A 25463-nucleotide genomic window follows, 5' to 3' on the forward strand; every position below is an offset into this window, starting at 1 on the left:
CGGGGCGGGCCCGGCGGGAGGCCCGCGCGTGGAGCCCGGCGGCAGCCACCGGGCTGGGCCCGGCCGGGGCAGAGCCGCGCAGCAGTGGGCGCTCGGCCGCGATCGTGCCCCGGCATCCCCGGCACCCCGCTTCCCTTCGTGGGACGGGGCTGTGAGAGGGGCAGCGCCCGGCCTCGTGGGGCAGGGGGCTTCCGCGTGCCTCCGCAGCCCGTCCCTCGCTTATTCATTTATTATTAGTCTTCTCTCGGTGATCTGGGCTGATCTTACAACACCTGTCTCTTCTTTTTACAAACATGACTTCGTATCCTTAGGTCGCTCCAGCGCTAGCTTTTTGTTTCCCTGCGTGTGATGCTGCCCTGTGCTCGCTCTCTGGCCGCGGTCGCTCTCCGTTCGCAGCTCTCCTGCGACTGGAGACCGTGTAATCGGCAGGAGCTCGCCCCATTCATAATCCTTAAATTTGTCTCCCTCGTACGAGGATACATGTGGTGATGATTTTGTGCTTTGCCTCTTGAGGGCGTTTAATGAAAACTGAAACTCCAGGCTGGAAATACACGGTGTGAGCTGTGAAAATATTGAGCTACTGTTTTTGCAGAATTCCCAAATGGTCGCATTTAGTAGTTTCCTCATCTTTTTTATTCAACTTTCTGTTTCTCTAGATTTTTTTTGTTGTTCCCTGACATATATTCTGCTTAACGCTAATGACAGACTCCACAAGTTGGGATGTGTCTGTGGGCTATCCGGAGATGGATTGCGACTTTACACCCAGCAGCTAGTTATTTGAAAGCTATTTTGTATATACTGGAACCGTACGACAATTAATAGCTTGAATCAAACGAAGCTTTGCTATGTCCGTCCTGGTTTTTATTATGTTGCACTCCCTGGTGCGTTAACGCATTGCACTGACATGAATGAGCTAGTTCAAAGCAGCTTTGTTTCTACTCCAACTACAGTTGCACCTTTTAATTGTGCTTGAGATGTGCCCATAGGCACAGGGGAAATGAAGAGTAGCTTGAGGCGTGGTAACGTAGTAAGATGATGTGGGAGGTAGAGGCTCTCACAGTGAGGTCCCTTGCCAGAATTTTTCAGAGAGTTATAGTAATGCTTCAGCTCCAAGAGAATATCGCTGTTACTGAGACTGTAACTCCCCCCTGAGGCTTCTGAACAGAGCCTTTGTCACATCCCATCTCTAGTTCCAGCACTGTACCAGGACGTTTCCCTTTGCCATCGGTGTGCCATCCACTGGCTTTTCCTGATGCGTTCCCAGTGTTGAAGTGTTCAGGCCTGGCTTGCCTTGGTGGTCCTGTCCTGTCTGTGCACCGAGCTCAGTGCTGGTTACTGAGCAAGTCATGGGCCTTCCAGTTTAGAAAGGGAAAGGCAGCAATAGCTCCTTTCAGCAGCACTGACAAAAGACACTATTAAAACAAAAACCATTAAACTTTTCAGATATTGTAAAAGTTCCTGAAATGCTCTTTATAGACACTTAAGCGTCAATGCTTATTTAACTGGATTGTTTGACAGTTTTATTACAGCTTCAGTGTTTCCGTACCGTGCTTCTTTCTTTTCCTATTTTCTTCTGTTGAATAAGTTGAAGTGAACAGAATGGTATGTTTTATTTTAGACTCTTTGTATATAGGAGGCTTGCTTTGATGTCTTTGTCTCTTTCTTCTTGAGACTGTGGATTTTTCTCAGATGTTTTTCATGTCTTGGAGGAGAAAATGGGCCTAACTCATGTCCTTAAGAACACAAAAGGAAACCGCCTTTAAAGGTGACTGTAAAGGTTGAAAAAATTGTGAAAAGAGGTGTGAGATTAATGGCGCCAAAACAGTGCCCTCCAGAAAAATGAAAATCAAATTTATATAAAAAAGTATAACATACAACAGTTAACCATGATTCACATCACAATTTTGTATTTTATTGGTTCTAATTTAAATTAGAAACATGAGTAAAAATGAAACAGCAGCAGTAAGTAGCTAAATTTAGTCGATTTGTTTAAATACTTCAGACAGCCAAAGAGAGTAAGCGTGCAGAGGAGCCTAATAGGCTAGGAGCAAGTTAAGAAAAATATAAGACATTGAAGGAATTACTCATTTGAGAAAACACTATGAGAGGTTAAAGTATCCGAACAGGAGGTTCTGGAATGATGTAATAGACAAACAATGTGTTAGAAAGACCAGACCACCTCTTCTTTCAGAGAACAAGAACTAAAGATGAACTGATATGAAAATTATTCAGCTTCATACAAGGACACTAAACATAGCAAAACTCCTTGTTTAAATAACACAATAATAGAGATAAAAAAAATCCCTGCATAAACTTCAGAGGTAAGAGACAATGATATGATAGCAAGTCATTTTTTTCTGCTCTCAAGAAAAAAAGTGTCTGTAGTCTATTAAAACTTTTGAAGTCAAGTGAGTAATGGATTAAACCGGTCTATTTTATATGAAGGCACGAGTGTGGGGTTTTCATGATACAAAACGATAGAAGCAAGATGCAAGACCCACAGAAATATCAGTGCTTATGAATTGTTTTGAACTCTGTAAAAACAGCAAAAAGGAGCGTAGAACACTTGCTGAGGATCTCCAGTATGTAGAAAAGCTGCAGAGCAATAGGACTGGAAGTCATATTATGCCACCTCATGAATGCCTTAGACTGTATTAAGCATTGTGTGAATTCTGTAATATATTATGAAGAAAAAAAGAGGTAGTCTAGGTAGGTGGTGGACAGTGAATTTCCTTTCACCAGAAATGTTGGGTTTAAGAAGTATGTCAGTAGTAGTAGGTGTATGAAGAAGTGGTAGGAAGTAGTGGTGAATCAGACGTAACTTTTCTGTTTCTATGTATCCATTCATGCAGTAGAGGGGTAAATGGAGTTCAATACTACAGAATAAATCTTGTATCGCTATGAAGTTAATACTTTCTAGAAACATAATTAATGCTCAGTGTCACGAGGAGACAACCTAAAAGCATTAGAACTGAAAGAAACAGGACTGTGTTCCTGGGTGTATACAGAGAATAACACACTGAGTTGTAAGAGTATCTCATAAGATTTAAAAGTTAGCTAGTCAACAACTGCTGAAACTATGATCTAGAATAGTTATTCTTTCTTTTCCTGCTTTTATTTGGTAGTTTGGGCTGCTCGCCAGGCTCAGCAGGAGAATTCTGTGTTCTGTGAGAATCTAACCAGTTTGACGAGCAAGGATTTATTTTATTTTACAATCTGGGTTTGATGTTGAGATGATAAGAGTTGCTGGCTTTGGAATTAAATACCCTGTGGCTAAACATCCTGAATGTCTTTATCTCCAAAGAAAGGATTGTAAGCCTACTAAAACTAGTGCTGAGGTTACACCTGACAGAAAATGCACCTGTTGATGTATGAAAATGTCATTTGGTGAACAAACCACTCTTTGGTTGCAAAAAAAACACAAAGTGCCTCTAAGAGGTGTCAGATAATAATTTTGTCATTATGATTAAACTGTTATTTTTTCTTTTTTTTTTTTTTAAGTAATATGAAGCAGGATGAACTTGCCTCTTAAAAGATATAGGACTCCTTTGTAGCTAACGCATACATGGTCACCTGTTTAACTGTCTGTATGTTCTCGTTTTACTGTTTTTTTTTTTTTTTTTTTTTTTTTTTTTAATTAAATGATCAGAAAGGAAACGTGTTCATTGGATTTAGGAGCAGTTGGTAGGAGGGATGCTAGGTGCCAATGACAGGAGGCAGAGCTGGCATCATCAGGCTTTAAAGTTCTTGGGTGCATTGGCTTGGTGTAGCTGATACATCTGTATTATGCAACTCTTTCAGTTGCTGATGTCCAAAGCTCGTACGCATTCTGCAGAATTTTGGCTTACTGTTATTTTGTGCTGTTACAATTGCCATTGGTGTCCAATTACCCGGAAGAGCTTTGGGCACATTTCATACCTTTCATAATGCTGAGTCACAGCAACCAATAAATTTGTCGAAGGCAAATTTGTCATCAGGGGATACAAGAGAGAGGTTTTGTTTCAGTGCCTGTGGTCACTCACAACCCCAAATAAAGCTGCTTGAAACTACAAATTAAACTTCATGTAGTTTATTTTTTAACCTAATTTGTTTAAGAACGTATGGGATTTTCATGGTATGAAATGCTGAAAGGTTCATACTTGTTCTCTTGCAAAGAACGTTCAGGGCAAATTAGAAATTTTAGGATGACTTTTTTCCATCAGACAACTGTCAAATTATATAGCTGGCTGTTGGGCTATTCAAATGGCCCAGTTTTTAGAGAAAAGACAAAAGATAAACTGTGGGTCAGCTCATTCAGTAAGTGTGGGGAGGATGTGCTGTAATCTTAATCAAAATAAAAATGAATCTCTGCTTTACAAGAAAAGCATTGCATTTTAACATGACGCATAGGAGTAGTCACTTTCGTTGTTTCATGTACATGGTCATGTTAGTATGAAGTTATTTCTTTAATGTTAGTATAATCCGATGTGTTTGAAAAGTTTAATTCCCCATCACTAGCTGCTTTGTTTTATGGCTTGTGGGAACTTTTGGTTGATTGTTCGCTCTGGGTTTATAGAAATCAGCATTCATTTAAACACATTTGTGTGCACTGCAATGGCTTTGAATGCAGCAGAAAAAATCCGTGTTTGTTACTCAAATCAGATAGGCCCTTTTAATAAATGTGTAGGTGTTTTCCTTTTAAGTTCCCCTGACTTTAAGAGTGAGTGTTTTTTTGGCCCCCTCGTTCAAATTAAAAGCTTTCCAAGACTTTGGAAGCTGTACCTGTTGCCTCATTAAGTCAAAATGGACCTTTAAAAAATGGGACTAAAACCACATCAGAAATAACTTGGTGATAGTGTATCTGCAGTGGAGTACTAGGTATACTACGTCCATATATCTTATTTTTTTCTTCTTTGGTAAAACTGTTTTCTAATAAACCTCATAAATGCCCTACTACTTAATCTCTCCAGTGTTGCCTATTTAAAAAGCAAAACCACACAACAACAAAAAACCCACCACAAAAACGTAATCATTAAACTTCTTAAGATTGGCTTAAGTGACCAGTTCTGTGGGTGTCAGTGCACTTAAAAAGTAGTCCAGGCTGGTACGCCAGATCTCTGATCTCTTTTGAGACAGCACTAAGTGCCAAGTAATTCTGTTAGTCCTTTTGCTGCAACTGTGAGTATGCTTCCTTGTTTTCTTTTTCTTTTTTTTTTTTTTTGTATGTTTCTGTGTGTTTTTCAGTGTGATAAAGGAAGATTAGGGATTGGCAAGCTGATGTTTTCCTAACTTTGGGGACATCTAAAAAAAAAGAAAAAATAATCTGCAACCCCATCCATGCTTTTGCGAGTGCAGAAGATATTACTGAAGGCTACCTGGAAACATTAAATTGACCCTTCAGGTTTAGTTGTTTCACAAAAACACCTCTGTATTTCTGTTTTTATTTTATTACATTTTCACTTTATTTCTGCCTTTTTTTCTTCTCGTGGAAGATGAGATGTCCTTGAAATGTGACATCCCTACAAAATTGACATCAGGTCTTCTCAGTATTGTCCATAAAATGTAGTCTATTTTCTGTCTCTGTTTGCTTTTGAGCATGTCTGTTATATTAGCATAACAGTCAATATTGAGCTTTTTAATTAGTCTGTAATTTGATGTTTCATATTGTGCACAATTGTGCATCTTCTCAGCCTTTGTTATAATTGGCTTACGGTTGAGCTTCTTTTGGGCAAGTAGCAGCCAAACTTGCAAAATGGCCAAAGAACAGCTAGAACATGGTGTATTTACTGTAGATGAAGTAGATCAATACCTGGTTTATTATCTTACAGATTTATAAAGCTGCTAGGACAGAAGCAATTGTGAATTAACTGGTGATGGATGATCTTAGAGGTCATTTCCAATCTAAACGGTTCTCTGATTCTATGGAAGCAAATTAATTGGTGCGTAATAATGCAGATTTGAAAGAAATGGAGACAGGCAGGAATTCCATGATGAAATCCCCTTGCTACTTCCATGTTTTGACAACGGATTTCTAAGACTCTGAACCCTGTTTCAAGGCTTTAAGTTCAATCCCAATTTAACCATGAATGTTATGTTGCATTTGAAGCTCCTGTAATCTTTTGACCTCTTGACTGTCAGAAGGTGCTTCCTGCTTGTCCCTTTGAGGTCTGCTGTAGGAGTGTGCGTCCCTGCTGTTCTACGTACGCTGAGGTCTGTCATTCCTTCTAGTCAGTAGGGCTTGTCTGCTGCTGCAGCTTTCCCAAGCCACAGAACATTTCACACGATCATCTTGTTTCCTACTTAGTGCTAGTGTTTGAACCATCATCATCAAAACTTACTTTGCAGGTCTTTACAAATAGTCTAACTTCATTTTATAGCGCTTGTGAGACACATTTTGCAATTTTGTTTTATAGCTGGAGAAAGTTAAGCTAAGGTTTTAGAAATTGGCTGTGTTGTGCTTGAAGAATAGCTTTTTGGAGCTTAGTTAAATATACTTTCCTCTAGTTGTCCTGAGCTTTACAGGAGTCTGAAGACTTTGGAAACTGGAAATTAATGCCTGTTTCTACTGATGGTAATTCCATAGACTTCTGGCTTCTAGTATGTTTTGTCTAATAATTTAACAAAAAAAGCAGATACAGCCTCACCACAATGACAGTTTTTCAAGCAAGAGGAGGTGGCAGTGAATAGAGATGTCAGTCTATGGATATTCTGTATGTTCTTTTTTTCCTCAGATAACTCTGTCAGCAATGGTGAGACTTGGATGTTATTTCATCTCTGGCATGATGTCAAATGTAGGATAGTGCATAAAAGTTTTTCCGGGGAAATAGCATTAATCCCTAGGTAGTATTTGTATCATTATATGCCACATATTACTTGTGGTTTTACTATGACGACTATGTCTATATGTCTGTGTACTATGAAGTTTTCTGTCACTTGCAAGAAAGCTGACAGCTTATTTCCAAAATATTTAAATAATTCTAACAGTATATTGAACCTGTTGCCTTCAAATTGGCAGAAAGCAAAATAGCAAGGCTTTCTAAAATAAGTATTTTGTGGGTAAAAAACATGGTCAAAATGTTGGATTTGTCGGCTGATGAGAGTAATGAATAACCAGGTGCTGCATTCAGGGTAGATGCTTTTTTAAAAAAAATGGATATGTTCCCAGTCTCTCATTAAGAGCATCAGAAGGTGATACATCCTGTAATCAGAGGTCAGTGAATTGCTAGGACATCTGTACAGGCTGTTCTATAGGTGTTTGGCATGATACTAAGAAGTACAAGTGTGAGGAAACTTTAATTCTCCCGGGTGCGTGGAGTCCTGTGGCAGAGCCATTGAGTAACCAAAAATCTCTGATGGTCGGAGCAGCCAAGAGTGTTAGTCATGTCGCATTCCTTCTCGCGGTGTCTGTAATTCTAGTGACAGTGATACCTGATTTAAGTTAGTTTTTGTCCCTCTTTTAGATGATTGGTACCTGATTCAAGAAGGCAGGGAGTTCCTTTTTGTCCCTGTATAGATGATTGCTTGGGACAAGGTAGGTGTCCGCAATAAGCGACAACATTTCACAGTGCAAACTGAAATTCTTTGACTTGACCAGCAAGGAGAAATGCAGTACTTTTCCTTGCTCCTAGAAATTAGTGCTCTGATCACCTCCACTTTTGGTGTGGCCTTTGTCTTGATCAGCAGAAGAAGCAGTTTCCTTAGTGAATGCAGACACTAAGGAATAGATGGTAGTTTTTCATTTTATTAAAAATTATTTTTTTCATGGTAGCTAAACTGAAGAGGGGGTCCTACGGGGTTGGGCTGGTGCTGCACAAAAAGAGTACATCCTGAAAAACTCCTCCTTGGATCACCGAAGATTTGTATCTATAGACAGGAGTATCCAGAAATGTGGAAAATACTATGCTATCTTTAGGAAAGAAGAGATTCGTGGAACATTTCCATGACAACCACCACAGACCTTCACCAGAAGGAGCATTAATTTTGATAGTTCAGAGAAGATCCAGGATTTACTATGAAGAACTCGCCATGGGCGAATTTAAAGTGACCATTGAAAGATTTTCAGTTAAGCTGCAACAAAACTGCTGGAGATGATTGAGAAGTATTTCCCTCTCTGGTTTAGTCTGGGGGAAAGGCTACATGCTGAAAAATGGAAAAGGATCTTTATAGAAAATAATTCTTGGGTGACTGCAATGACCAACATAACATTATTTTATTTTCATTCCTAAAGATAAAAAAAGTGTGCTCACACTGAATAGGTCTAAAGATGCTAGCAGTAGATGTGGGGTAGATGAAGTCCTGAATGTGGTCATAGAATTTTCCACCAGTGGTCAGGGAACCAACAGAAGAACCATGTTACTTTAGACTGAGTTTTAGGAGATACTGAGGGTATTATAGAACCCTTTAGAAAATAACTTTGGATTGAATAACTATACAAATCAGGCAGAGATATAAACTGGTTGTATGGCCACGTGTTGCAATTTTGTTGATTTGCTACTCGTTAGGGACTACTATGAAATAATTACAGAATTCATTAATAGTTGAATTTGGGAACTTCTCAGTGCTGAAGGCAGCTTGATTTCTCTGCCTTTAATTGGAAAAACTGTCTTCCTGGTTATTTGGTGAGAATTTGTAGGAGATTTTACTCCAATGTAATATGCAATACGCTTGTGAAAGGATTTTAAGTGTACTGATTGCTCAGAAAATAAAGGGGGTTAGTCAGCAAAATCTTACTTTGTCTTGGAAGTAAGAAATAAGCTTAGCCAAAATTTACAGCTAAAGCTTGTAGAGAATGTAATATTTCTTAAGTTCTAAACATAAAAGAGAATAAGGAAATGTGAAGCCATTAGGTAGAGCAGTTGAGGTAAAGTCAGAATTCAAATAGTAAACTAATAAAAGCTGTGCCTGTATTTTCAATAAAGCTGATACGTAACACAACAGGGCAAGGCTAATAGAGCTATGTGAAGGCTGATAGAGCTAAATGAAGGTTATTTCCTCAAAGCCAGAAGCAAATTTGAAAGGAACTAACATATTAAGGTGGGAGATGAAGATAAACAAGGAAAAAATATGTATGAGGAAGAAGAGTATGATAAGGAAACTTGTTGGTGATGAAGCTGGATTACGTCATTGGTATTTAGAAACATTGGACATCATATGGAAGGACTGCATAATAGTCATGAGGTGAAATTTAGTGATAAGAATTGAAGATGATAAATGTCAAGGATTTCTATAAACTGTGAACTTTTATGGACTGAAAGCGAGAATGTGAAATGATTACAGGACTATGGAAGTCCTGAAATCCCCAGTGAAGGCAAATCTAATCTTGTGAGTTTAAGATGTTTCAGATAAAAGCGCAGAATGATTAGTAATGTCACAGGAGGCCGGAGATTTTATCTGGGCTATTGTGTATGCCTGTGTTTATGTTCAAGGGCAGATTGACTAGGGTAGCTACAAGGCTTTTTTTTTTCTTTTTTTTTTTTTTTTTTTTCTTTTTCTTTTTCTCCTGTTAGATGTGTCCTTTTAGCTTGTGTTCTTCCATCTGGTATTTGAGTTCATTTTCTCGACTCTAAAATATATAAAATGTCTTCCAAAATGTTTAGAAACGAGATACTCTATACTCAGCCTGAGTATTTATTGGCCTGTATGTTAACAGTTAAAGCAGTAAAAATTCAGGGCTCCCACAGATAGTTTTTCAGTGTACTGTGCAGGCTGTAGTCATTTGAAAAACCTAAAAACAGGAAGCAAATGTTATTGCCAGGCATATTGAAAGAAACGTGAAAACTTTAAGCTTAGACACCTAAACACATGAAGAATATAGTCACAAGGGAAGAATGTAGCTGTTAAGAATGATGTAGGGAACTTCTGGATTTCTGGGACTATGGTTTTGTAGGATTTTCAGTTAAAAAGAAGCTATTTTAGGAAGAGTCTTTACCGCAGAATTAGGCTGCTGAATTACCTATGTGATCAGTCTTTCATGTTGCATTCAGTGCTGTCTGTGACTGGCTGGTCTTGAATGCAGTAGTTTTGTGTTCATTAGCAGTGTTCAAATTTTGCCTAGCAGAACACAGTTTGAAAGGATACCTGGAATGTCTTCTGAACATCAGAATTTTTGTACGTGATTGTCAGGTATCAGTAACTTTGAAAAGATGCTCTAATAAGAAAGGCATTTGGCTATCCGCTGTTTTTAATCTCTTAAAACTCTTTGTGCTAACAGAAAGAAGAGAAGGTTAGAGTAGACTCTGTTACACATCTGATATATTTTTAAAAAGGTAACCAAAGCTGTTGAGAATTTTTGTACGCTTGCGTTGCTCCAGTTTAAAACAAAGTGCACAACAGATCATTTGTCACCTGGTGATTCTGTGCTTACGGAATTTGAAGTGGGTAGCGTATCTAATACAACACGTTAGGGCATTTGAAAGAGACATTTAAAAGTCCTGAAGAGCCACTTTATACATAGTATAGTTTCCTAAAATTTGTATTACAGAGTTTCAAATATTTACAACATACTGTGCATTCTGTACCCACAGGAAGATTCATGGAAGTACTGAGATATTTTAGAATTCTGTTCCTAACATTGTTTGGATTTAAAGGGGAGATCTAAGAGAATCATAGAATGGATCGGGCTGGAAGGGGCCATAAAAATCAGCTAGTTCCAACCCCCCTGCCATAGGCAGGGATCCCACATGCTAGATCAGGTTGCTCAGGGCCTCATCCAACCTGGCCTTAAACACCTCCAAGGATGGGGCATCCACAACCTCTCTGGGCAATCTATTCCAATGTCTCACCGCCCTCTGAGTGAAGAGTTTCCTCCTAAACTCTAGTCTAAATCTCTCCTCTTTTGGTTTAAAACCATTCTGCTTTGTCCTGTCATTATCTGATGGATCAAAGAGTCACTCTTTGTCTTTTCTGTAAGTCCCCTTTAAGTCCCAAAAAACTGTAATGAGATCGCTCCAGAGTCTTCTCTCCTTTAGGCTGAACAGCCCCAGAAGTAGCAGCAGAGTGGAGCATAGGGACCTGATCCACAGCCCATTTGGTTTAAGGGAGGTCTTTCTACTCAGTTTTACAGCTATTGATTTATGCTAAGTAACTCCAAAGTGCATCCTTATACATGTGAAAATTGTCATGAGTTGATATTAATTTTGATCTACTGAATTATATAAACTGGCACTTGAAAATAATAGATTCAAAAAGGTTCTTCTGTATAAACAGTAATAGGATTGCAGTGAGATTGGGGGTGAGGAAGAGGGGTAAGAATGGCACTTCTCTTTGCAGAAGCAAGTCTGTTGAGTGGTTAAACCATCCTCACCTGAAATGCGTCTGTCTCCATTTAATTTTTCTTGTAGGTCTTGTCTGGATAGAAGGAACATGGGATAGTGTCGAATTAATTTAAAATGTGAATTTTGTAGTGTGGAAAGCCTCTGTACTGACTTCCAAAGTGAATTAAGCGAAGAAGGAGCTAAGATGACTTCAATTCTGAGCGAAACTGTTAATTCCCTGTAGGGAGAAATATTAAGATCTATTAGTGTAGCTTTCTTCTTAGCCCAGTCTGTATCCTCTACCTTATGAATCTCAGTTCCTTCTTAATAAAATGGTTCACTTATATCTTGCAGCCTCAAAGAGTAAAATTAAAGATGGGTGGTCTGATGTGGGGAAAAAATGGCACACTGAAGTATAAATTATGTCAACTCATTTTACGTGTTCCAAGTTGTTGGAAGTTAGGTGACAGGTTATAGGGAGGCAGTGGCTGGAAGTGCATGGAGAGGTTCTGTAGAGATGGAGACAGACCATAAGCAGATGTGTTGTTGAAGAGTAATTGTTCTATGACTGATTCTGTTTTTAATTGCAATGTAAAGGAATCATGACGACCTCAGGAAAAGAGAATTTCCGACTGAAGAGCTACAAGAACAAATCTTTGAATCCTGATGAGATGCGCCGCAGGCGGGAGGAAGAGGGTCTTCAGCTACGGAAGCAAAAAAGAGAGGAGCAGGTACTGTACTACAGTTGTGATAACTGTAACCAGTCATTCAACATTTGTGTCTTGCACTGTCTCTCGTTCTTTGCTTCTCTCAAGCCTCTTGATTGTTCTTGCCCTTCAAATTCACATGTAGTCAGTCTGAAATCAGTCACTTGCAGACTTGACTGCCTCTTCTTTAGGGAGTATGAAACGTGGCGAGTGCTCATCATTCTCTCAAGTGTAAGATTGACCAGAGCAGCTTAGAAATAATGGTGATTTCTGGAAAGCTGTCTGACCTTGCAGTGGAGGTAGCTGAGGAATTCCTTTTTTTTTTTTTTTTTTTTTTTTTAAACTTATATTTTCTGCTAGCTGAGTTGTGGTGACTCTAATCTGTATTTAAACAGTGGTAAGGTGAAAGGAAAGGAAACCCTTTTAATCCATGTTGAGTTAAAACAAAGATAGTAACATGCTTAGGTTTGGAATGGTAGGTCAAGTCTGTAATCTGTTCCGTTTAATATCCTTTTCATAGTGTCAATATTAGACACTTTCAAGGAAAGTCTCTAGTTAGGGGAGAATTCTGAGAAGGAATTGCAAGATTTCTTGTTGGTGGTTTTATTCGGGAACCACTGGCAGTATTTCCAGACCAGTGGTAGTACAGAATGTACTCGGTCTTATCTGTAAAGCTGATACTAAATTAGGAAAATGAAGAAGTCATTTTAGGAATCTCTTATCTGTGCCTCTGACCTCCCTTGTACCTGATTACCACAGGTTGGCTAAATAAAGCGTAGTAGTACTTCTCTTTAAGAAAATTGTAGGACCTATCTGGACAGATAGTGCAGTGGGAGTGGAGCTGCAAGCAGTTATTTGTTATGTTCCTTTACCACTGCAACAGTTTCAAACCTAATGTGCAGGTACTTCTATTTTTATGTCTTTGGCACATGGGAGCGTCAGTGGGATGCTTGACTGGCATTGAGGATGACAGAGCTGACATTGCATCTGCTAGTTAGAGCTGTGGTTTAATTATGTGATGGAACCTGCTTTACTCTTTGACTTGCTTGTTTTCATTTATACTCAGGTTTGTATTCTAATATTTTTAATATATTCTTTGTTTTATTGTCTTAGCATTGATTTTGCATTTTCAGCCTCTGTGGGGAGAATCTTTTGACCTTTTATTGAAGCTTGTTCAAAGTCCTCCCCTCCCCCCCTTTTTGGCTTTATATCCCACAAAAAACAATCTCAAGTCTATGAATTTTTGCATAAACTGCCAACATGTAAAATTTGGCTTAGGTTTATATTTGAGCAATGTTTGAAAAGCTTGGGTGGGCATATTGTCCATTAGCCTGGAAGGAACAGCACTTCACAAGGATGCCTGTCACTGAACTGGGGCTGATGTAAATGTACCAGCTTTGCATACTGTTTTTTCCCCAGTGAAGACTGAGAGAAATAAGCAGCAGGCTGGTGTCAGGGCTTTGTCTTGGCTTCCCTCTTTAGTGGTGCAAATCTGACATGGCTCAGTGCTGGAGTCTTATTTCCTGAACTCAGAGGAGGAACCTGACAGGCCACGCTGCACTCCTCAGTCTATCTTGTCATTAATGTTTCTTCCAGTGAGACAGCTGGACTGAGAAGCTTCAGCCTCTCTCGCTCTCCTAATGACATCTCTGTCTACCTCCTTTATGTGAAAGCAACCAAATTCCATTCATCCCAGTATCATATCTTTAGACCACTCTCAAGTGATTATCCTCCAAAGTCTTCTCTTTTCCACAGTAACTCAATTATCAGTCTCAGTACCTGTTCTACAGGGATTTGTTACACACAGCAATTTTTCAGGTATTTGAGCGTGACCCTCCCCTGCTAACCTTGGGGAGGGCAAGAAACCAATTGTCTGGAAGCTAGAGGTAGCTGGTAGGTGGAGAGTGGGCAGTGGAAAAAAAGAAGGGAGTACCAGCGAGGATTTTTTCAGAAATTGCAGGAATTAATATTCCAGCACATTAAGGTGGTCATTTACTCTGTTACTAAATTGTGTCCGTTTATAGTTCAGAGAAGTCCCAGGCTCTATACTACAGCTAGTCTATACTAGCTTCTTTTCAGGTGATATTGTATATAATTTATATTGTGCATAATATGACATGTCATGTTTATGTTGGCTCTCAGTTCTGTACTGCTTTTATTAAATATTTTTTCTCTTTAGTTGTTTAAACGACGAAATGTTGCAACAGCTGAAGAGGAAGCGGAGGAGGAAGTTATGTCAGATGGTGGCTTCCATGAGGCTCAGATGAACAACATGGAGATGACTTCTGTAAGTGTTGAGACAGGAATATTGTTCAATGAAACTGAGCAGGTCCCTCATGCAGTGACTTGAGGGGAGCAGAATTGCATAAAATCGTGGAAAACTCAAAGAGCTTATGGACAACTTGCAAACACCTGTATCAGTGAACTGACCTGAAACATATTATGTTATGGATAGAGTGAGTGGTTGCTCACTGGATATGCCTTCAAGAAAATGAAATAAAATAGCATTGTTCCAATCAGGCTGATCACTTCTTGGTTTTGCTGTTGACCGTTGTGGGTAATTTTGTCAACTTCTGTCCAGAGTTGTTTATTTTTTTAAATATGAAACTCATAATGCTTGAAACATGGAAGTACAAATGAGTCAATACGTTCTTGCAATTTGGAAAGTAAAAAGAGGCTGACTGGAAATCTCCGTTAGCAAACATTCAAGTGGCAGAAATTTAGACCAGGATGTTGGAAACATAGCTAGACCTGCTTAGCTATCTGCAAGTATCCTTGAACTCCTTTCGAAGCTAGAATTTTGTCCTGCAGGAAAGCCTTCTTTTAGTAGAAATTTAGTTTTTTCTGCTTTTTCAATTTCTTTACTGCAGTCTTCCCCCTGGAAAGGAAAATAGTAAGGGATTCAGGCTGTAACAGAGAGGATAAAGAAAAATAGAACTCAGCGTGGACTGTAAAGTTTGATCATTGATCTTTATATTTGTTTTTGTGTTCATAATATGCTTTGATGGAAATCAGGCTGCTTTTGATTTCTGTTGGTGGTTAGACCAGTCTTGAAAATTACTCAAGAGAAATGCCTATAATGTGGTAGATAACTAGTGGAATATATAGTTTTATTCTTCAAGACAGTCTTAATACATCAGATGAGTCCTACATACCATTTAATTATTTGTGTGAAAATACAAACTAAATAGATAGTAAAAAGTAAGGAAAGGCAATCTTACACAGAATAGCATTTTAAATATAAATAATTTCAGGGTCGTAAGAGTTGGGGCTGAAAAAGGAAAGCTCTAAAAGTACTGCATGTTTTGTTTCCCTTCTCTCTGTTTTGTGTGACAAAAATCTAGATTTATTCTGTTTTATTACTGGGTTGTAAAAGTACAGACAAAGCTCAAGTATTTTCATTACTGTCATATATCTTCCTATGTGTTAGGGGTCTGGATGTGATCTATAGAAGGATTTGAATCAGAAAGAGGGGAAAAAAAAACAACTTCCCTTTCATGGATTTGCATGGATCAAATCAAACGATGTCAGATTCTACCTGGCATAAGAAAGGTCACTGATTTAGTTTAGCCGTATTAGTGGAAACCATCAGTATTGTGAAAAACTTAATTCTCTGTCTGATTATGATGACAAGCATTTTTTGTCAATGCTTTTAAAATGACAGTTCCTGTACATTTTGGTGTAAGAGAATGACTCACAATGTACATGTTGCAGATATCCAAACAATAGCATAATCAGTGTTCTTCTTGCATAACAGTAATTGCTATTCTAATTTAAACTACTTTTTGTTAAAGCTGACAATTTTACAGTTATTCTAGAGAGAGGGAGATAAGAGAAAAGGGGAGAGAATACCTGTGAGAGATTATGAGAAGACTTCTTATGGCATAACTTGAGTAAAACCTGAATGTGAGCTTCCAGGAAGAAAAACTACTCTCAAGTATGTTTATACTTATGGTAGCTGCACATGTATGATGACTCATTGTCCATACTGGTTCTTATCTAGGTTTTTGCTCAATAAGAGTTAAACTTGTTACCATTTTAGCAAATATTCTAACCTTTCCCTCATTAATCCCCAATTTTCTTTTTCTCTTGTTCTCTGTTGCTTTCATTCTGTCTCCTACCTGAACCATAGAGTGCTGTCATTACGGCTGATATGATTGAAATGATTTTCTCCAATAGTCCAGAACAGCAGCTTTCAGCCACTCAGAAATTCCGAAAACTTCTTTCTAAAGGTAAGGGCTGAAATTACTTGTAGAAGAATGTGGAACAGTCCATGGCATATATTTTGACTTTAATAGCAATGAAGATTGTTTCATACAGAAATGTCTGGATGAAGAATTTCATCCAAACAGTGTTGTTCTGCAAAATGCCAACTAGATGTATTTAATATTTGCTTTTGCTCTTGAAATCTCTAAAAGTGTTAAGTGATGCAGATGCGATCTCTGATCTCTAACTTAAAGTATTGTGGGCAATGTCTCTATGGCTCACATATGCTGCTTTCTAGAAGTTGAGCTCTGCACCTGTGTGCCAAAGTGACTTTGCAGATCTGCTGCTGTCACGTTTGTGTGCCTACATTACTGAGTACATTACTGTTTTGAATTGTGTTACCTTATTATTTCAAAATTCAAGCTGGAGACTTCCTTCGATAGATATGAATCTATCACCTTTTAATATAGGCAAAGCAGTTGTTACAGGAAACTAACACTCTCAGGAAAGAACAGTCAACATGCCATTTGATATTTTGATGCAGTAATTTGGGAAATCCCCAGCAAAGAAATGAATATATTTAACTTTGCATTTTATTTTAAATAGAACCAAATCCCCCAATAGACGAAGTCATAAGCACACCAGGAGTGGTGGCAAGGTTTGTGGAGTTCCTCAAACGGAAAGAAAACTGTACATTGCAGGTATACAAATATGAATATGTCTTTCTGTATTATGAAGATGTTTGGTGATGTAAATCAAGTAGAAAATGTCAGTACTTTGCTTAATGAGCTATACTTCTCTTGTTCTTCACAAGGATAACGCAGCTATTTTATATTGAGGGTTTCTTCAAGACAAATTCAATTTCTAGGCCTCTGATAGGTACAGGAGAGAGAGAGAGGTCTGAGTTACGTTGTTTGGTGGCTAATATGGAGCATTTACACTGACTTTCTTGTGTAACAAAAATTGTTTGAAATGTGGTCTCAGAAGGAAAAGCTATTAAACTAAACTGTATTGTTAACCTTTTGTAACAACTGAAAACAGTTTCAAATTTTCAGAATTATGACTTAAATTTTTCATTAAATTCTAAAAAGTTTAAATATATGATGATAAACATAGAAACCCTGCAACTTGCTTGCTTTGGTTTGAAAAACTAAATTGTCTGCTGCAATGGTGGTTAATTTGTTCTGGACCAACTTCTTGGAACTTTGTCTTTTTTTCAGCTATCCATTTTTTCTGGTAAGAAATCTTTCGTCTGGGCTAGTATAAAATGGGAGGAAATTGATCCTCTAATGAAAGAAAACATTAATAGTTAACTGCTAAATACAATATGTAGGTTAAATCAATGTTCTTTCAAAATGCGTGGTTAAAGTGATATTCTTTGAAAAGGCGTTAAGGCAACACTTTGTTAATGCCATGCAATATCAAAATTTTGGTATGTGGAAATACTCAAAAAGGACTTTTCCTTTTTTCCTTTTCTTAAAAAATAGAGGAAAGATATAATTTATAGGAATTACTTTTCAAATTAAGACCAGCAGAATTCTGAAGGTCTGCTAGCTATTTCTGAGGAGTATGTAGACAGTAACTAAGAATATGTATCCAAAGTATTTTTCCCCACATGCTGTTTGTATGATGGATTGAATGTGGAAACTCTTATATGTTGGTTAACATGAAACTGTTTGAGTCTTTGTGCTACAGGCTTCTACTGTATTGTCAATGGAATATCCAGTAAAAAATGGACTTAAAAAGGACACACAGTCATCATTTTGGTGTAGCACAGAAGAGTCCCAGTAAACTTTCTTCTGTACTTTGTTTTCCAGTTTGAAGCTGCATGGGTGTTGACAAATATTGCCTCGGGAAATTCCCTTCAAACTCGAATAGTGATCCAAGCAGGAGCCGTCCCCATCTTCATAGAGCTGCTTAGTTCTGAGTTTGAAGATGTACAGGAACAGGTAGAGATTAAGAATTTTTTTTTTTTTTTTTTTTTTTTTTTACCAAAAGGTGTACAAGACTAATAAAAGACCTATTGCTTTAGAGGAAACTGTATTGTTTGGCAGCTTTGCACAAGAGTCCCTTTCTACCTAGCCTGTGTTTAAGATGCCAATGTTGCTTTTTTGTTTTTCTGGAAATATGTTTAACTACAGCCAATGTGGTAATGCATTTCGATCTCTACCGAGTTAATATGTTTCAGCTTACTGAGGAATTCAAGAAACCTTGTTTAAAAATCACTTTAGAGATGGAAAGATCGTGTGTGTTACTCCTGAAGATAAAACATTATGGGAATCGGTTCTCTTAAAATGTAGGAAAAGGAGGCAAAAGTGTGATTAAGCATGCTGTAAGTCTGTTGGATGTTGTCAGAAAAAGACGGTGAAGCAATGTAGTTTACTAAGCTGATGGTTTTTATTGTGGGAGTTGGGCTGATGTGAAAGAATAAATGTGATCTTGATCCATAAATTCAGCTTGAATGCCTTTCTTACAAAGTAGATTAATATTCTTTAAGGCCCAAAGGGATCAGTATAAAGCACAGACCAAACACTTGACTAAGTAATTTCCACTTGAGGGCCATAACTCCTGTTTGAACTATGTAGGATTTTTAAAGGACATCTAATCTTGCTTTAAGTACTTAAGATGGTGAAATATTAATCATATTGATTAACAGATTTTCAGCAATTCGTAACTCTAACTTTTATATATAAATCTCTATAAATTTGTCTAGCTTTGGGTCCAGGTGTTTGCTCTGTTATTTTTCTTTCCTATAGCTAATAATAGATGATAGTTTAAGCTTTTCTTGAGCAAATGGAATTAAAATCTTAATTCTTATTAAGGATATTTCTTTTTTTTTTGGTGTGTGTGTGATCTTTTTCTGAACATTTGTTTCAGTATCTTTTTGTGGTGGTGAAATAACAAGCACTGGTTATTCCAAGTAGTGCTGCTCCATCAATGCTGTTTGCAGAGATGGTACCTAATATTAACTTCAACTTGATTCTTCCCTGCATATATATCCAAGATGTCTTTGAGGGCTCTTTGCCACAGAAGCTTGCTGTGAGCTCAGGTTAAGCTGATTATCCAATATGATCCGTTGTTCTTTGCAGAGTCACTGACTTCCAGGGCTCAGTTCTCCATCCTGTAAGTGTGCCCTCTATTCTCTCTTCCTAGATGTCTGACCTTGCATTTGGCTGTATTGAGATGCATGATTGGAGGAGTCCGACTCAAAAGTATTGGATCGCTTTGTGTAACTTGCCTTTCTATCTTATAGCTGGCACAGAATGTGCCACCCATACCTAAGGTTGCCTAACATTTTACACAAGACAGACACTTTTTTCCAGCTGCTTGTAGCTTTCCACTCTGTAACTTTCAGTTTTCAATGGCCTGTCTCAGGCTGAATAATTTTGGCAAAGATGTTTAAAGAGAATGTGGTTGCGATAGGGAGCTTCCCGAAATGGTAGAGATGCCATGTTCTGCCTGTGTGAAAAGCTATGCAGACTTGGCTATATGATATAAAAACTAATTTTTAGAGTCTGTTTTTTGGGGGGTGGCATTACTTTACAGATCCGACCATCGCTTGTAAAGTGCTGTTCTTGCAGAATGATTGGTGCACTGAGTGTAGTAAGGGCTAGTACATTTTTTACTTCTAATGGTCTCCTGTGTAAGAGCTAACTTTTTGTTAGGTTGTTAGTGTCATCCTTGCTGATGTTCAGAGGGCAGGTGGGAAGATCCAACCTGCTTTAGAATGAGTTGTGCAGCTTTCAGCCTTCAGATGTGTGTGAATTAACACAAGTGCTGGGGGCGGGGGGGTTACAGTTTAGTCCCTCTCTGACTCCAATAAACTGTTGACATATTAAGGTTCAGATTGCAGGCAGAGTCAGGTATAGCTACTGAAAAATATTTTTCTACACAGTTCAGGAGTTGAATCCGTGATCTGTCTGTCATCAGTAAGTCTGACTACCAGTACCTTGCTTTTTGTAGTAAACTGTGCTAGAGAAGCTAATGCTGCAGTGTTACCTACACCTTTTCATAAAGGGTTTCTGTGCTGCAGGGGTAGAGGTTGCAGCCCTGCTTTACTGCTGACTTTTGGTTTAGAATCATAGAATCATAGAATATCCTGAGTTGGAAGGGACCCTTAAGGATCATCAAGTCCAACTCTTGACACCGCACAGGTCTACCCAAAAGTTCAGACCATGTGACCATGTTTAATTCAGGTCAGCTTAGATAAAAAACAAAAACCCATTCTTTCTGACAGCTTTTAAAAGAAAAAAGAATCCTTCACTGTCATATCTAATAAAAAATAAAGGCATTAGGCACATACATGTTACCTCTTGTACTTCTACATTACAGAAGAGCACTAAGTACACAACTGCACAGTGTTTTTCCTAGGAACTCTCATCTCATTCTGCATGTGTACGGATTGTTGCCCTAGTTACAGATCAGTGGGTAGTAAAGGAGGCTTTTAATTGTTACACTGTGCACTTTTTGTTAAAGTTGGAACACATTGTAGTAGATGAAAAAGGCAGAGATTCTTATAATTAAGGAGCTTTCAGCTTTCTGAGATAAATGTATCTGCCATGTAGTGTCTAATACTGAAAAATTTGCTTATATCAGTTTTCAGTAAGTGGATACTAGTTATGCCATTTTAGAACACTCAATGTGAAATATTTACATTTCTTTTTGTAGTTACGTGCAACTTGACACTTTTGCAAGTGAATTTTGCAATTAGATTTTTTTTATTCTTTGAATGGATCTGGTTCTGGATATCTCTGACTAGATTTCCAAAATTAGAAGATTGACCATTTTGGCCATAGTTTTCTCCCCTGTAATCATCCTTTGATTCTTATCTTGTCTCACAGCAGAACTGTGAAGATGGTTATTTTGCAATCCACTCTTGCAAGAAACTATAAACTTACAGGAAAACACAGAGAATAAAGCTGTGTTTAGGACATGCAAGCCAGAAGTCATGCATACAACCATATGGTAAAGTAGGAAGAGAAAAAGGAACATTGAAGGCTGTGTTTAGTAAATCATTCTTTGCACTAGGTGATAAATAATTCTCTGGAAGGAAATCTAAGTAGTAATACTGTTTTGAATATGTGTCATAGTATAAATTGAGAATTACTCATTTATGATTTAATTTGTCTTAATGGCTAATCATTATAAACTGCTTTTGTCTTCAATAGGCTCACACCATTGATTTTTTTTTTAATTTAAAACTTCCCTTAGCAGTGGTTCAGAACCACATAACAGTTTACCTTATCTAATCATGATTCTTCCAACAGTTTTCTTCATATTTGTAGGCCAGTTTGAATGTATTGCACTGTTTTTGCATGTGCTAGTTTCTGAGTCTGGTGTGATACTAAATGGTCTATAGAAGTCAGTGAGCGACTTTTCTAAGTAATGGTCTTACTAAATGGTCTTAGAGACGTCAGTCAGGGATCTTTATAACTTTGTTTATAACTTTTTATATGATATGTTTCCCATTAAGCTATGTAGGCTGACATTTAATTACTCTACCATCCTTTAAACTCTTCCATTTCCTTTTTCAGGTTGTGTAACAGCCTTTCTTAGGTATTCCCTGTAATTAATGGTCAAACTATTTTCCTTCCAAAGAAACCGATTTTATTGCAGATGCTTCATCTCCATTATTTTTAAAAAACTTATTGACTACATCTTTCTCTCTCTCTCTCTCCTTTCTCCCCACCCTTATCCCTTTTTCACCCCCTCTCCATTTTTAGTATACTGTTTTTTTTTTTTAAATTTAGTCAATGGCATATCTCCTAACCTTCTTCTACTTACAAGTTATTTTTCTTTCAAAATGCATCTAGAAATTTAGATATGCCAGCCTGAAGTTATTAGTATTTAAGGACTTTATCACAGCCCTTTAGACGTGCTTTTAAAGTTGATGTAGCTTCAGTGCAGGCTTAGCTGCAGTTCTGTCCTGAAAGTCCTTTAGTGCAGGCATATGTAAAAGCCAGTTGTCAGCTTGAGTTCCCTTGATAAACACAGAATTTCCTTCAAAAAACATACAAAACATTATGTTCCATGTTTGAGGTTCTTGAAATCATCTTTCAGTGACAGATTTGTCATTCTGCTTTGCAGAAGGGTAGCAGGTAGCAGGAACACCCTCAGCTGCCCTGCTGTCCTTTGGGAATGTGTATGTTTTCAGCTAAAGCAACCAGTTTGTTTTTCCCTCAGTATTCTTCCATTTCTAGTTTTATCACTGTTCCTTTCAGTAACCACTGTTTGGCAGAGGTGACCTGTGAGTCTGGTATCCACGATCTGTTCTTAATAATCAAAGGTCTTAATAATCAAAATAGGTCAAATAGGTCTTAATCAAAATCAGGGGAAAAAAAAAAAACAACAGTTGAGGCATGAGAATGAGATACTTTCTCTGGTTATTTGCATCATATTCCAGTAACAAGGAAGTACGACCAGCCTAGCTCCTGAAAGAAAGGTGTTTTCTCTGTTGGGGCATAGTAGAAGTCATTTCTTGCCCCTCTGGTGTCCTTCCATGTGTTCACTAATCCAGTTGCATTTGTATGTAAGCTAATCTTCACTGTCTTCATCCTAGCATTAGATCTGTTTCCTCGTGTCAGCAGCCAAGAGTGGAAAGTGTTGATTCATAATATTTCTTCTCCACAGAAAGGCCCAGACTCTATGCACAGTTGGCGGTTGGCTTAGCTCTTGGTGTCAGTATTCAAACATCTAATGAAATAAGTGGTTGAGAGCCTTCAGAATCCAGGGAAATCATATGGATGGAATGACTGGCTGGGTAGATGAGGGGAGAGCAATGGATGTTGTCTACTGTGACTTCAGCAAGGCTTTCAACACTGTCTCCCATAACACCCTCATAGGCGTACTCTGGAGGTGTGGGATAGATGAGTGGACAGTGAGGCGGACTGAGAACTGGCTGGATGGCAGAGCTCAGATGGTTTCTCTTTGTGGTGCAGTCTAGTTGGGGGCCAGTAGCTAGCAGTTTCCTCCAGGGGTCAGTGCTGGGTCCAGTCTTGTTCAGCTTACTCATCAATGAATAGATGACAGAACAGAGTGCACCCGCAGCAAGTTTGTTGATGACACAAAACAGAGGAGTGGCTGATGCAGCAGAAGGCTGTGTTGCCGTTCAGAGAGACCAGGACAGGCTGGAGAGTTGAACAGAGCCTCATGAAGTTCAACGAAGTTAAGTGCATTGTCCTGTACTTAAGGAAGAATAACCAGTACAGGTTGGGGTCTGCCCTGTTGGAAAGCAGCTCTGTGGTGAATGACCTGGGAGTGCTGGTTGACAGCAGGCTGACCATGAGCCAGCAATGTGCCCTTGTGGTCAAGAAGGCCAATGGTATCCTGGGGTGCATTTAAGAAGAGTGTTACCAGAAAGTCAAGGGAGGCGATCCTCCCTCTCTGCTCAGCCCTGGTGAGGCCACAGTAGTGTCCAGTTCTGGGCTCCCCAGTACAAGAAGGACATGGAGCTACTGAAATGAGTCCAGCAGAAAGCAACTGAGATGATGAGGGGATTAGTGTGTCTGTCATATGAGGAGAGGCTGAGAGAGCTGGGCCTGTTTAGCCTGCAGAAGAGAGGGCTGAGAGTGGATCTTACCGATGTGTGCAAATATCTGAAGGGACGGTGTCAAGAGCATTGGGCCAGACTCTTTTCAGTGGTGCCCAGCAACAGGACAAGAGGCAATGGGCACACAGGAAGTTCCAGCTGAATATGAGAAGGCACTTCTTTACTGTGAGGGTGACAGAGCACTGGAACAGGTTGCCCAGAGAGGTTGTGGAGTCGCCTTCTCTGAAGATACTCAAAACACACCTGGATGCCATCCTGTGCAATGTGCTCTAGGTGACCCTGCTTGGCAGGGGGGTTGGACCCGATGATCTCCAGAAGTTCCTTCCAATCTCAGCTATTCTGTGAGAAGTGGAGAGTTGTCAGAAAGCAAGCTTATTCACAGAATGCACCATATAGCTCAGTGTTACTCTAGAAAACTTGCGTTTTACTGTTGCTAACTATAGAGGTTGTCCAACATTGCATGAAAAGCCAATGGAATTGACTAATGAGTAAAATATACCGGAGGCTTGCAAAAAACCACGCTTGATCCTTAGCAATAAATTGAAACTTATACCGCTCTACAAAAATCCGTACTTTCAGTTGACAATGTGGCATTTGCGTTTTCAGTTCGTATACAACTTGATATTGGTTCAAAAGACTGCAAATCTTAAAATTATGGGTTCTTTTAATTTTCAAGTCTGGATGCGGCTAGTGGAAAGTACTGAAATTAATTTTGTTAAGCCTGACATTTTGATAAATTTAATAAACTCTGAGGTTTACTGGAATTAAATATCCACTTAACTTGACAGCTATCTAGAAGAGAAGATAAAAGATAATTGTGATGTCTAGAAAGAAGCCAAAAGTGTTATGGCAGTCAAACCATTTGCATCTTGAGGAGTGTGCATCGATGGAAATCATTGAACGTTACTCAGACAGAAAAGCTGAAGACATTTGTCATTGTTCACATGTCTTCATGGAAACCATGATGAAGCTCTGTGTTTATAGCAGTGTCTGATAAGAGTATAAATGAACTTGATTTATGTTCCTCATTTGTCTGAAGACTTGAAATGATGCCTCAAGGAAACATTTTCCTTGTTGGACTGTACTCTCTGTAGTTTTGCTGAACATACTTCAGTTTCTTTGCAGCAGTGTAAGATCCAGAACTACTGGTGGTTAGCATGAGATTTTTTTCAAGTCCCATGGTATCAGACTACTCAGTCAGACTTCTTTGTCCTGCAGAATCAAGAGTAGGAAAACAGTAGAGAAGTTTTATGATTTAACTTACCAGAGTTTCTGATGTGAGACTTGCTGTTGCAGAACCAGTCTATCATTTAGTGTCAGAATAGATACTTGGATTAAGTGACTATTACTGTTGTCAACCATAAAAATAGATACTACTATAATGGCAGTCTACAGATGAGTGAAATACAGTTTTCAGTGGGTGTAAGGGTGTCCAGGCAAGGAGGCTGCAGTTACCCACATGTTCAATACAAGGAAATCATTGCAAAATCTTTGACATATTGAGAATGAGCAAGTTTATATGAGATTGTCTGAGAATTTCTTTTAGATAATAAATAGGGCTTATTCTGTCTTTATTTTTTTAGAGGAGTGATTTATTTCAAGTAAAGACACAGAAAAAAAAAAAACATTTTGGGGGGGGAATTTAGGTATGTTCAGTTAAAGAAATGTTTACACACTGCATTTTACTGAAATAAATAGCTGTCAACTGAAGAGAAAGTTGTCAAGAACAAGCTGCTGTTGTACATGATAAACAGGATTGCTTTTGTCTTC

At 38.5% G+C, this 25463-nt stretch overlaps 1 protein-coding gene across 1 annotated transcript in view; it reads left to right on the top strand.

Moving 5' to 3' along the window:
• KPNA1 (karyopherin subunit alpha 1) overlaps positions 1 to 25463 on the top strand; it is a 55724-nt gene that overhangs the window by 627 nt on the left and 29634 nt on the right. Inside the window, exons 2-6 of the mRNA XM_035314335.1 lie at positions 11829 to 11962; positions 14118 to 14225; positions 16071 to 16170; positions 16751 to 16845; positions 17962 to 18093. Coding sequence (XP_035170226.1) covers positions 11834 to 11962; positions 14118 to 14225; positions 16071 to 16170; positions 16751 to 16845; positions 17962 to 18093 — 564 coding nt within the window. The 5' untranslated portion in view covers positions 11829 to 11833. The remainder of the gene's footprint in view (positions 1 to 11828; positions 11963 to 14117; positions 14226 to 16070; positions 16171 to 16750; positions 16846 to 17961; positions 18094 to 25463) is intronic.

Source organism: Oxyura jamaicensis, chromosome 1 (genome assembly GCF_011077185.1).
Source record: "Oxyura jamaicensis isolate SHBP4307 breed ruddy duck chromosome 1, BPBGC_Ojam_1.0, whole genome shotgun sequence".
In the NCBI taxonomy this organism is placed as follows: Eukaryota; Metazoa; Chordata; class Aves; order Anseriformes; family Anatidae; genus Oxyura; species Oxyura jamaicensis.